The following is an 11,354-nucleotide window of genomic DNA, read 5'->3' as shown; positions in this document are numbered from 1 at the left end:
AAAAAAAAAAAAAAAAACAAACCAAAAAAAAAAAAGCACAACTGCAACAATGTGGCTATCATTAATGCCACTGAACCGTACACCTAAAAATAAAATAAAATCAGAAATTAAAATTTAGAGTGTTAACTAAAAAAAAATTTTTTTTTCAGGTGGAGTCTCACTCTGTCGCCCAGGCTGGAGTGCAGTGGCACGCTCATGGCCACCGCAGCATCAACCTGGTGGGCTCAGGCATTCCTTCGGCCTCAACCTTCCAAATAGCCACAACTACAGGCACGTGCTACTATGCCCGGCTAATTTTTTATTTATTGTAGAGATGAGGTCTCACCAAGTTGCTGGATCTGGTCTCGAACCCACAGACTCAGGCAATTCTTTCACCTCAGCCTCCCAAATTACTGGGATTACAGGCATGAGCCACTGCACCCAGCTAAAATGTTAACTAAATTTAAAATAAAATAAAAATTGGCCAGGTTTGATGGCTCACCCTGTAATCCCAGCACTTTGGGAGGCCAGTACAAGTGGATTGCCTGAGACCACGGGTTCGAGACCAACCCGGGCAACTTGGTGAGACCTCGTCTCTACAATAAAAAAAATTAGCTGGGCGTGGTAGCACGCGCCTGTAGTTCTGGCTACTCGTAAGGCTGAGGCAGAAGGATCACTGGAGCCCAGCAGATTGATGCTGGGGTGGCCACGAACATGCCACTGCACTCCAGCCCAGGTGACAGAGACTCTAACTCAGAAAAATTAAAAAATAAAATAAAAATAAAAATTGGGCAGCTGTTAAAAATAACCATTATTGACACTATGTGGTAACATGGAAAAGTCTTTGAGGAAATGCTAAGTGAAGAAAAGATTAAGGTTTTTTGTTTTTTAAAAAGATATAAACATTTCTCCTGTTACAACTGGTCTATCTTAGTATCTTCATACTTGAAAAAATCCTATTACGAAAACTGAGGTGAGGCGTGGTCCCAGCAGTTTGGGAGGCAGAGATGGGAGGACTGTTTGAGCCCAGGAGTTCAAGACCAGCCTGGGCAACATAACGAGAGCCTGTCTCCAAAAAAACATTAAAAAAATTAGCCAGGCATAGTGGCATGCACCTGTGGCCCCAGCAACTCAGGAGGTTAGGATGAAAGGATCCCTGAGCCCAAGAGTTCGAGGCTGTGGTAAGCCATGATCATGCCACTACACTCACGCCCGGATGACAGAGTGAGACCCTAACTCAAAAAAAAGGAAAGAAAACGGCAAAGGGGAGCGCCAGGAAGTGGCAGGTGGAACGCATCTGTGCACATGCACCCTCAGGAGCCCCGCAGCATGTGGGCGTGCTGCCTATTCAGGGCTGCAGGACCCTCCTTGCCTGGGCCAGGGCTCTTCACAGGGCCACACGGACTCAGCCCAGGGGCAGGGCACACTCACTGCCTGCGGCTACCAGTCAGTGTTGGTCAAGTAAGTGACTTAAGAGGAAAACAGAGCTTGTGGACACAAGGCCCCCAAAAGACATACAAAGTGGCCTTGTTTGGACAAGGGCTCCCTGGCCTATCACTGTACAGCTTCCTGTTGGGTTGACACTGGTATCCCTTTGCAGACATATAAGATTCAAAGCCGGGCTCGGTGGCTCAGCCTGTAATCCCATGCCTTTGGGAGGCTGAGGTGAGTGGATGGCCTGAGCCCGCAGGTTCGTGACCCGCCTGGGCAGTGAGACCTCATCTCTATAATACATCAAAAAATCAGCCGGGCGTAGTAGCACATGCCCGTAATTCCGACTACTCGGAAGGCTAAGGCGGAAGGATCGCTGGAGCCCAGGAGGCGAGGCTGCGGTGGCCGGGAGCGGCCACTGCACTCCCATCTGGGCGACCGAGTGAGACTCCAACTCAAAAAAAAAGATTCAAGGCCACGCTCAGGCTGTCATCTGGGGCCTACAAACTGGGCAACTGCCCCATGAGTTCCTGAAACCCAGTGTTGCAGGGGGTGCCACGGCTCTGGGGGCATCCTGTAAGGCATCACGGGAAGGCCCCATCCGGGCTGTTACCTTCAATGGCGTCTGCACTGACGACATGGCTGGCGATGGGTGTTGGGTCCACGTAGGCGCCTCCCAGGGCCGGCAGGATGGCTGCCACACTGGCTGCTGTCCCAGGGACAAAAGGAGGGTGAACAGGGAGCAGTGGCCTTCCGGTCCACAGCCACACCAGGAAACAAGCCCCACTGTTTCCTCCTCCTGGCAGTGGGGCTGTTCCTCCAGGCTTTCTTAACCATCCCCTTTCAAGCACTCCCCAAAGCTGCCTCTATTTTCTGAGAGGCTTCCTGGCTCGACACACAGGCCGGTCCAGTTGGCTGAGGCAGTGGGTGCAGCCCACAGTGGCAGAGAGGAGACTACGGTGAGAAGGCAGGGCCGCTGCTGACCCCTGGCTGCTGTGTGCTTCCTGCACTCTTGTCCAACATGCAGTTTTTAGCTCTCCTTTCAATAGCAGGCCTGGTCTAGAAAAACAGCCTCACCAGTGTTGCATGAAAGCATCTCTTTAAACTGCCAAAAATAAGGATACCTACATTTGCTGACCACCAGCTATGTTATCAGAGAGGCACAAAGAATCTGAGTCCTAAATTCCAGGTATAAAATATCAGCTGGGGCCGGGCTCGGTGGCTCAGTCTGTAATCCCAGCACTTTGGGGGCCGAGGCAAGTGGATTATCTGAGCCCAAGGGTTCAAGACCAACCTGGGCAACTTGGCAAGACCTCATCTCTACAATAAATCAAAAAAATTTGCCGGCCGTGGTAGCGTGCACCTGTAGTTCCAGCTACTTGGAAGGCTGAGGCGGAAGGATCGCCAGAGCCCAACAAGTCTAGGCTGCGGTGGCCAGGAGTGGCCATTGCACTCCAGTCTGGACGACAGAGTGAGACTCCAACTCAAAAAAAAAAAAAAGAAAGGACTCCGTCCACCCATCAGGCAGAGCCAAGGCTGATGCAAAATGATGAGCTGTGTCCCCAAGGTGCTGAGCTCCTCGCCTGGACGGTGAGAAGGGCCCTCACCACGGCCCTCAACCTCCACCAGGAGCAGAGACCGAATTGCACCCCTTGAGCGGAGCCTGCCCAGTGGAGGTGAGCAGCGGAACCCGCAGGCTCTGGCATGGCTTCCACGGGGATGCTGAGTTCTCACACCAGCTGCATGTGAGACACGGCTGCCCAGGAAGCCCGCCCAAGAGTCCCTAAAGGGCAGAAGGCAGTTCCTCTGGGGACAATGCCCACAGGGGACTCTCAGCACAGTGTTGGCCAAGGGACACACCACCAGACACCTGCCCGAGCCTCAGCCTCCCTCCTCTGGGGCCACATCACCTCGAGGGTGGGCGTCCTGTGTGCCAAGGGATAGGGCCGCAGCCCCACCCAGCAGAGGCCAGCAGCACCATCGAGTCGTGACGATCCACAGTGCCTCAGACCTCACCGGTGTCCCCCCGTGCCATCACCCCGGCTGGGAACCACAGCCCAGTTTTTGTTCTTATTTTGCCTTTGGAGACAGGTTGCTCAGGTTGGAGTACAATGGCACGATCACAGCTCGCTGCAGTCTCGACCTCCTGTCTTCCAACTCTTCCCCTGCGCCAGTCTCCCAAGTGGCTGAGACTACAGGCAAGGTGACACACGGCTAACTTGCTTGTGATTTTTTGCAGAGATGAGGTCTCACTGTGCTGCCCAGGCTGTCCTGACCTCCTAGTCTCAAGGAATCTTCCGGCCTCGGCCTCCGAAAGCACGAGGGTGACAGGCACAAACTACGGGGCCTGGTCCTGCTGCCCCAGTCGTCGACTCCAACCCTTCTGGATGCTTCAGGGCCGGGGAGACATGGGGAGACGCCAGGCAGCTGCCCCCCTCGGCCGAAGAGGAAACGGTGGCCAAGACACTCCCAGACCGTCCGCAGTGGCCCCGACCGCTCAGGAACCTGGCCCTGCCACGGGTCTCCCGGACACGCAGGCCCTTCCCGAGTGCCTGCCCGCCCCGGCCGTGCTCACCCTCGGTCCACCGGCAGGCACAGGCAGGACGGGGGGTCTGCACCGCCGTGTCCTTCACACGCACCACGGTGGTGTGCTGGCCGCACTGCTTCCCAGACGTGGGAGTGGGGGGCTGGCCGGTCTTCAGGCCTGAGGGCTCAGACAAGGCGTCCTGCACCCTGCTGCGAGGCTCCCTGGACCGGGTCACTGGCTCAGCCACGCTGGGGCTGGGAGAGCTTTCGAAGTCTTCAGAGTAGGCTGCGCTGACCATGTCCACATCGGGAGCCTCAGATGACGCCCTCACACTGCAGGGGCTGTCCGGACGCGCGGCAGAGGTCCTGCCGGCACTGAGATACTCTGAGACCTCGCTCTCCGTGGGGATGCTGTCGTCCCCACCTGCAGATGTGGCAGGTCCCCAAAATGCCGAGCTCCTCGCCTGGGCCCGTGCCGATGCCGCCTGCCTGGCAGGTGACTGGGCCCCAAGGCCTTTGCTGGGTGGTGTTGCCCTCTGAGCGCCTTCAGGCTGAAAGGAAGGACGGCAGAGGGGGCTGGGAAGAGCTTCTGGAAGATTCGTGTGCCGAACGCCACATACCTGGGAGCTGCACCTCAGGTCAGGGGCCCCCCAACTCAGGCAGGCGGAGTGTTTCTGTGTTCCAGACAGAGAGAGCCCTGAATGACTCGCACTGTCCTGCCACAGGGCGTGTTCAGGGCACAGGGATGAACAAAAGTCTCACGTGATCTCCCACAGCATGTGCAGGGGGTGACAGGAAGGTGGAACCACAGGGGCCTGGAGCGGCAGAGCTGGTGAATTGCCGCTGTGGGCGGTCCAGCTGGGATGCATGGTGGTCACCTGGTAAGCTGCAACCACCTCCCCAGGACCCTCACCTGCACTCCCAACCCGGGCACCCTGTCTCACCCTGCGCAGGGCTCCTGCCACCCCGGCGCATGACAAGCCAGACATGTGCCCTGCAGGCAGGGCTGAGAAGCACCAGCCTAAAGGCAAGACCACAGCCGCCTGCCTGTCCACACAGCAAGCAGGTGGAACACGGGGCCGCTGTGCTCACCTCCTGCTCCAAGTCTGCGTTCCTGCCGATGGCTGGAGCCAGATCCTCAATGGATAAAAGGTTGACTCTGAGCTCTGTAACAAAAGGCAGCATGACAGCACTCACCCGTCACTCACAAACACTCAGAGATGTGACGACATGTGGGTCATAATGGGCCACACACTCCAGGGCCAGCCGGGAACACTCCAGTTGCTCGGGGAGGCTCTCTGTGGCGCCGATGCCACGTGGCATCATGGTGCGCGGCAGCAGTGGGTGAAACTACTTGCTGGCAAAGCACCATTTATAAAAGCGATAATGGGCCTGCAGTGCATGGTCTGGACACACCCGGCTGGTATCCAGTGCGCCTGGGGGGGTCACCTGGCCAGCCAGGGGAGAAGCGGGCAAGGCGGGGGCTGAGGAGGGACCCTGGCAGACCCGAGCCACAGCCCAGAGTGTCCTCCGTCCTCAGTCACAGCAAGCCTGAGGAGTGGCAGGAACTCAGGAGGACGCCCAAGTAGCCAGTCCCACCACGCCTGGATTGGCGGGTATGGACTTGGATGCCACTCTGGATTCTGGTGCTCCAGAGGAGGCCTCACCACATGGCCAGCCCTGCTGAACCTGGGCCTTGGATCCCAGCCTCCAGAACTGTGGAAGGCTCACCATCTCCAGGACTCTGTTTCAGTGGCTTGAACCACGACTGGAGGGAGATTCACAGAGAGCACAAAAGCCTAACCCGGCCTCAACCAGGAAGGACCGAATGCTGAGCCGTGACGGGACACAGCCCTCGCTGCCATGGCAGTGCCCTGTGACCACCATGTCAGGAACCCTAGGGGTGGCCCCGCCCACCCCACGGGGTCACTGCACCAGGACGTGGATTACCGTTCAGACTGTTGGCAGAGTCTTCTGAGAGCGAGTCCTCCGAAGGCTCGGCCTCACTCCCGCTGGGGGAGGAGACAGGTATGACGGGTCCCAGCTCTGAAAACACGGATCTGGAAAAGGTGCCAGTGACAGAATGGGGCGGCGAGCGCAAAGCCGTGCCACCAGAAACAGGAGTCTGCGGGGAGCGCCCCCCCAAGAAAGCACAGCAGAGGGGCCCATCAGTGGCCTGAGAGCTTGGCAGGCTTGAAGTCTGAAGCGGCTTTGGGCTGGAAAGTTCTGCGCTGGGTGGTGAAAGGGCTCTTGGTTGAGTTGGGATCTGATAGAAAAGATGTGAAGTTAGCAAATGTGAGACAACTCAGTCCTTATGGCTCAACAAGCAGAGCAACCAGCGTGGCATGAGACCGAGAAGGCAACGATCACACCCCTCAGACCCTCTCCTCTCTCCTCGTTTCTGGGCATCAAGGTAAACATTTAGATACGATAATGCTGGGATCAGAAATTGATCCACGAGGCCACGTGGTGGCTCATACCTGTAATCCCAGGGCTTTGGGAGGCCAAGACGGGAGAACTGCATGAACCCAGGAGTTTGAGACTAACCTGAGCAACACAGCGAGACCTCGTCTCTATGAAAAAATTTTAAAAATCAGCCAGGTGTGGTGGCATGCACCTGCAGTCCCAGCTACTTAGGAGACTGAGACAGGAGGATCGCTTGAACCCAGGAAGTCGAGGTCACAGTGAGCTGTAATCGTGCCATTGCCCACCAGCCTGGGTGACAGAGCAAGATCCCATCTTGAAAAATAAATACATAAAATACTCCACAAATACTTCCAAATACATATTGTTGTTGTTTTTCCGAGTCAGAGTCTCACTCTGTCGCCCAGGCTGGAGTGCAGTGGCACACTCACGACCACCCCAGTGTCGACAGGCTGGGCAGGGACAATCCTTCTGCCTCAGCCTTCCAAGCAGCCAGAACTACAGGCGTATGCTGCCACACCCAGTTAAATTTATATATATATATAGTAGAGACGAGGTCTCACCAAGTTGCCTGGGCTGGTCTCAAACCCCTGGGGTTCAGGCAATCCTCTTGCCTCGGCTTCCCAAAGCCCTGGGATTATAGGCACGAGCCACCGCACCCAGCCCAAATACAAATTGTTACTGACACATTTACTAACTCAAGGCCCTGACAACCCTAAAGGCACATAATCTGTGCCAGCCCGCACCTGTCACAGAACACAAGTGAACGCACGGATTCTCTCCCTTGACACATAGCCTTCTCACCACCTCACACGGAAGGGGGGAGAGGAGGAGGAGGAAGAGGAGGAGAAGGGAGGGGAGGAAGAGAGAGGGCAGGAGGGAGAGAAGGGAGGGTGTGAGTTGCCCTGCAGGCTGCAGCTCCACTCCTGGGTATCTTCCCAGGAGAACTGGAAACAGGGACTCAAATGGACGTGTGCACACCAGTGTTAACAGCAGGGCTGGTCACAACAGCCTAAGAAGGCAGCAGTCCGGAGGTCCACCAGCTGGTGAAAGACAAACACAGCGTGGTCCCTCCACGCACGGAGGACGACGCGGCCATGGAAAAGAGTAAGGCTCTCACACAGGCCACGACGTGGACGACCTGGAGCACGTGGCGCTGAGTGAGAGAAGCCAGACACAACAGGCCACATCTGTGTGACTCCACTGGTGGAAATGTCCAGGACAGACAAATCCACAGACAGGAGGCAGATTTAGGGCTGTCAGGACTTGGAGAGGGGATGGGCAGTGACTGCTGATGGGACGGGGTCTCCTCTTAGGGGATGAGATGTTCTGGCACCAGATAGAAGAGGTGGCTGCATGACACTGTGAATGTGCTGAGTTCCACCGAATTCTGCACCCCAGTTTTTCAAAAGGGAAGCACACACCTTTCCATGGTGCTGTGACAAGCAGGCATGCATTGCCACTGGTGTCCGTCAGTCACACCAAGCGCTGTCCTGTGGCGGACAGTTCCAAGTCACAGACACTACGGCACGCCGACGTGCCCCATCCCCACCTGCCAAGCAGGCCCACCCACCATGGTTGCCTGTGACTACCTGCAGCCCTCACAGACCCACAGACCCTCTCCCGAGGTGCTGATGGGTGGCAGCTGCCACCCAGGGCCCTCGTGTGAGGACTGGCCGCAGCAACGCCAGGACTCTGCTCAAACACCCAACCGAAGCCCTTACCGAGGACAGTGGTGCTTGGGGCTTCTTGCTGACTTTGGTGCTGGCGATGCTTTGCCTCACAGACGGCCTTTTTCCTCTAGAAGTTTCCATCGAGCCTCCCAGCAATGCTTTTACTTCCGCTTCGTCGCTGTCTGGAAAGTCATATCTCCCAGCAGGTTTTCTCCGCTGGGGTGTTTGAAAATCCCTCTCTTTCCCAGCAGGTGCGCCGGGGGTTAGCTTTTCAGCGGGTGGGTCTTGCTTCTTTAGAAACCTGCTGACCTTCCTCTCAGCAGGAGGACATTCTGGGCCTGCTTCCTGGGAAGGAAGGCCAGCTGCCCTCCCAGGGGGAGTCTTGTCTGCTTTCTTCGGGAGACCAGCTTCGGAGGCCATCGGGTCAGACTCCGTGTCCGACAGACTCCTTGGCACCATCCGGCTTGTGAGCTCGGCCTCTATCCGGGCCAGCCTCCCAAGCGCAGCCTCCACTCTGAGCTCTGAGCCTGTGGCAGCAGGCCTCCCGGGGGCAAGCCTGGGCCCGCTCCCCAGGACGGCATTCTCTCTCGGGAGTGAGTGCTTCTCACCCAGAGCTTGGCTTCTTTTGAAGAATCTGCTCTGCCTGGGCATTGTTCTGGTAAGACTCCTACTGATTTTGAAGTCTCTGACTCCTTCCATGTCTGAATCTTCCAGGGAAAAATCCCCAAAATCACCAAAAATGTGGTGCTGGGAACGGCTGGCTTTTCTTGCTGCAGTCATTCTGGGGGAAGGGGCAGGAGATGACTTGTCATGAGGATACTTGCTCCCGCCTGCCTGAATCTCCCTCGACCTTCCGCAGCCCGCCCGCCAAGCCCACAAGCCCACGGACGACAGCAGCAACAACCAGGCGCAGGCCTCCTCAATCCCCCGACGCCGGGTCTCCTGGGCCACGATGGCCTTGAACACGGGGGCCAGCCCCCTCCCATACAGCAGTGCACCCGAACCACATGGTCATCTCACTTCATCCTCACAGCAGGGGTCAGTGTCACACCCCAAGGAGGCGGAGGACCACCCTCACGGGGCAGAACCAAGTCCCTGCCCAGCTCTGACACCAGAGCCTCGCCTCCCACACCACAGAGGCACGGCTCAGTCAGCCTCCCCACCCCCTCTCACCCCCCTGCTGCTGTTCCCACCCCACCAGGTGCCCCCAGTGCTCACAGGGAGCTGCCAAAGCACAGCCTGAAGGCATGCCCGGCAGCATGGCGGGTTTAGCTCCAGACACTGCAAGAGTGTGACTGTCCAACAAAGTGAATCACACACACTTTTTGGTTCCCAAGGCGACACTGTTGTCTACTAAGTGTGCAGCTGCATGCTGTCTAAAAAGCCATGCACATGCCTTAATTAAAACTACTTTCTGGCCAGGCGCAGTGGCTCATACCTATCATCCCAGCACTTTGGGAGGTGGAAGAAAGAGGACTGCCTGAACCCAGGGCTCCAAGACCAGCCTGGACAACTTGGCGAGAGCTCATCTCTACAATAAGTCAAAAAATTAGCCGGGCATGGTGGCACACACCTGTGGTTCCACCTACTTGGGAGGCTGAGGTGAAAGGATCGACAGCAGGTCGAGGCTGTGGTGGCTGTGAGCATGCTGCTGCACTCCAGCCTGAGTGACAAAGTAAGACTCTGACTCAAAAAAAACAACTACTTTCTGACTAACAGTACTTATACGGGGACATGAAGTGAGCACGGCAGCAAGGAAATGCTCGACGCCGGGTAGTCACAGGGCCTCGATTTGTAAAAACACAACATCTGGAAATGCAGAGAAATGAGATGTGCCAGTGTTGAACGAGCTTCCCCTGAAAATCCACGGCCCTGGAAAGGGGGCTGTGGACAGACATGGCTGCCCCGGCCCTATGTCACATGCACATGCTGCTGTGCTCCCCAAGACCCAGGGCACTCACAGCACAGGCCAAGCCAGGAAACACTCCAGACAGAACCCATGCAGCCCTCAAAGGAACCGAGAGGGCTGTGTGCAAAACCCAAAGTAACACGGAGCCAGATGACACAGAGCCATGCCTTCCCTCCACCTTCGGAATATTTTAGCAAGGGTGTATGTCAGCTTTAACCGAAAAAAAAGAAGAAAAAATCAGTGAGACCCAAAAAGGCCTCTTCCCCACCCCTGTCCCTGTCCACTTGGAGAATGATCATATTGGGATTGCCAGACTGACTACTGGACACCCAGTTAAACTGGAATTTCAGAAAAACAGCAAATAATTGTTTAAATTATGACCCAAGTATTTTTTTACTAATATATATACTAGTCAAAATATATATATCTTAAAATAAAGTACTTATATATGTATACAAATATATTTTTTGAAATATATATATATATATATATATATATATATATATATATTTTTTTTTTTTTTTTTTGGTCAGGTCTCACTCTGTCGCCCAGGCTGGAGTGCAGTGGCATGATCACAGATCACCACTGTCACGACCTCCGGGGCTCAGGCAGTCCTCCCACCTCAGCCTCCCAAATAGCTGTGATTGCAGGTGCCACCATGCTCGGCTAATTTCTTTTTATTTTTGTAGAGACGAGGCCTCACTTTGTGTCCAGGCTGGTCTGGAACTCCTAGGCTCAAGCAATCCTCCCACCTTGGCCTCCCAAAGTGCTGGGATGACAGGCGTGAGCCACCGTGCCCGGTCTCTAATTATTTTATACCAAAGAATTATTAGTGGTTTGTCTGCAACTGGATTTTCTTCTGCTTGTCTCTCTTTACTGACCCACACACCTCGAAGATGAAGCTGGCGTTTCACGTTCACTTGCTACATCTGGCTACCCTGACCCTTCCACCTGTCACAGCTGAGCTCGTGTCTCAGGCAAGGAGGAAAGTATTCACCCCGGCCCTTAAGGGTCTGTAGAGAATGAGTGCCATCGCCGTCTCCCGGCGGTCCCAGCCTGGGAGCTTGCCTGTCCCCTCCCGACCCCCCGCGCCAAGGGTGCCCATCCAGTCCAGACCGCGGCTCTGTCCAGGTGGGAACATCACAGAACTCCTGGTCAGGGTGAGGCTGGGCTTGCCCCTCCGCCACTCTGAGCTTCAGCCAGGCCAGTGCTAAGTTCACAGCGTCCACCCTCTCGGGAACGGACAGGGAGTGCCTGTTCAGTGGCTCTTAGACGGGCCGGCGCAGTGGCCGATGCTTTGGGACGGCCAGGAGTTCGAGACCAGCCTGGGCAACACAGCAAGACCCCGTCTCTCCCCCCAGCGGGCAAGCGTGTAGCTACTTGTCCGAGCCGGGGACTCGCCCCGCCGCCCG

The 11,354-nt window shown here is 56.0% G+C and overlaps 1 protein-coding gene across 1 annotated transcript in view; it reads right to left on the bottom strand.

Annotated features, from left to right (window-relative positions):
• CUNH19orf44 (chromosome unknown C19orf44 homolog) overlaps positions 1 to 9,480 on the bottom strand; it is a 13,363-nt gene extending 3,883 nt beyond the window's left edge. Inside the window, exons 1-6 of the mRNA XM_008048781.2 lie at positions 9,472 to 9,480; positions 8,085 to 8,814; positions 5,887 to 6,202; positions 5,029 to 5,102; positions 3,986 to 4,487; positions 2,024 to 2,119 (exon numbers count right to left, since the gene is read on the bottom strand). Coding sequence (XP_008046972.1) covers positions 2,024 to 2,119; positions 3,986 to 4,487; positions 5,029 to 5,102; positions 5,887 to 6,202; positions 8,085 to 8,813 — 1,717 coding nt within the window. The 5' untranslated portion in view covers position 8,814; positions 9,472 to 9,480. The remainder of the gene's footprint in view (positions 1 to 2,023; positions 2,120 to 3,985; positions 4,488 to 5,028; positions 5,103 to 5,886; positions 6,203 to 8,084; positions 8,815 to 9,471) is intronic.
• Positions 9,481 to 11,354: the final 1,874 nt, after the last annotated feature.

Source organism: Carlito syrichta, unplaced genomic scaffold (assembly GCF_000164805.1).
Source record: "Carlito syrichta isolate Samal-C Ts95f unplaced genomic scaffold, Tarsius_syrichta-2.0.1 Scaffold126652, whole genome shotgun sequence".
NCBI classification, from domain to species: Eukaryota; Metazoa; Chordata; class Mammalia; order Primates; family Tarsiidae; genus Carlito; species Carlito syrichta.
Note: the sequence above shows the minus strand (reverse complement) of the source record. Positions and strands in the feature narration are given on the sequence as shown.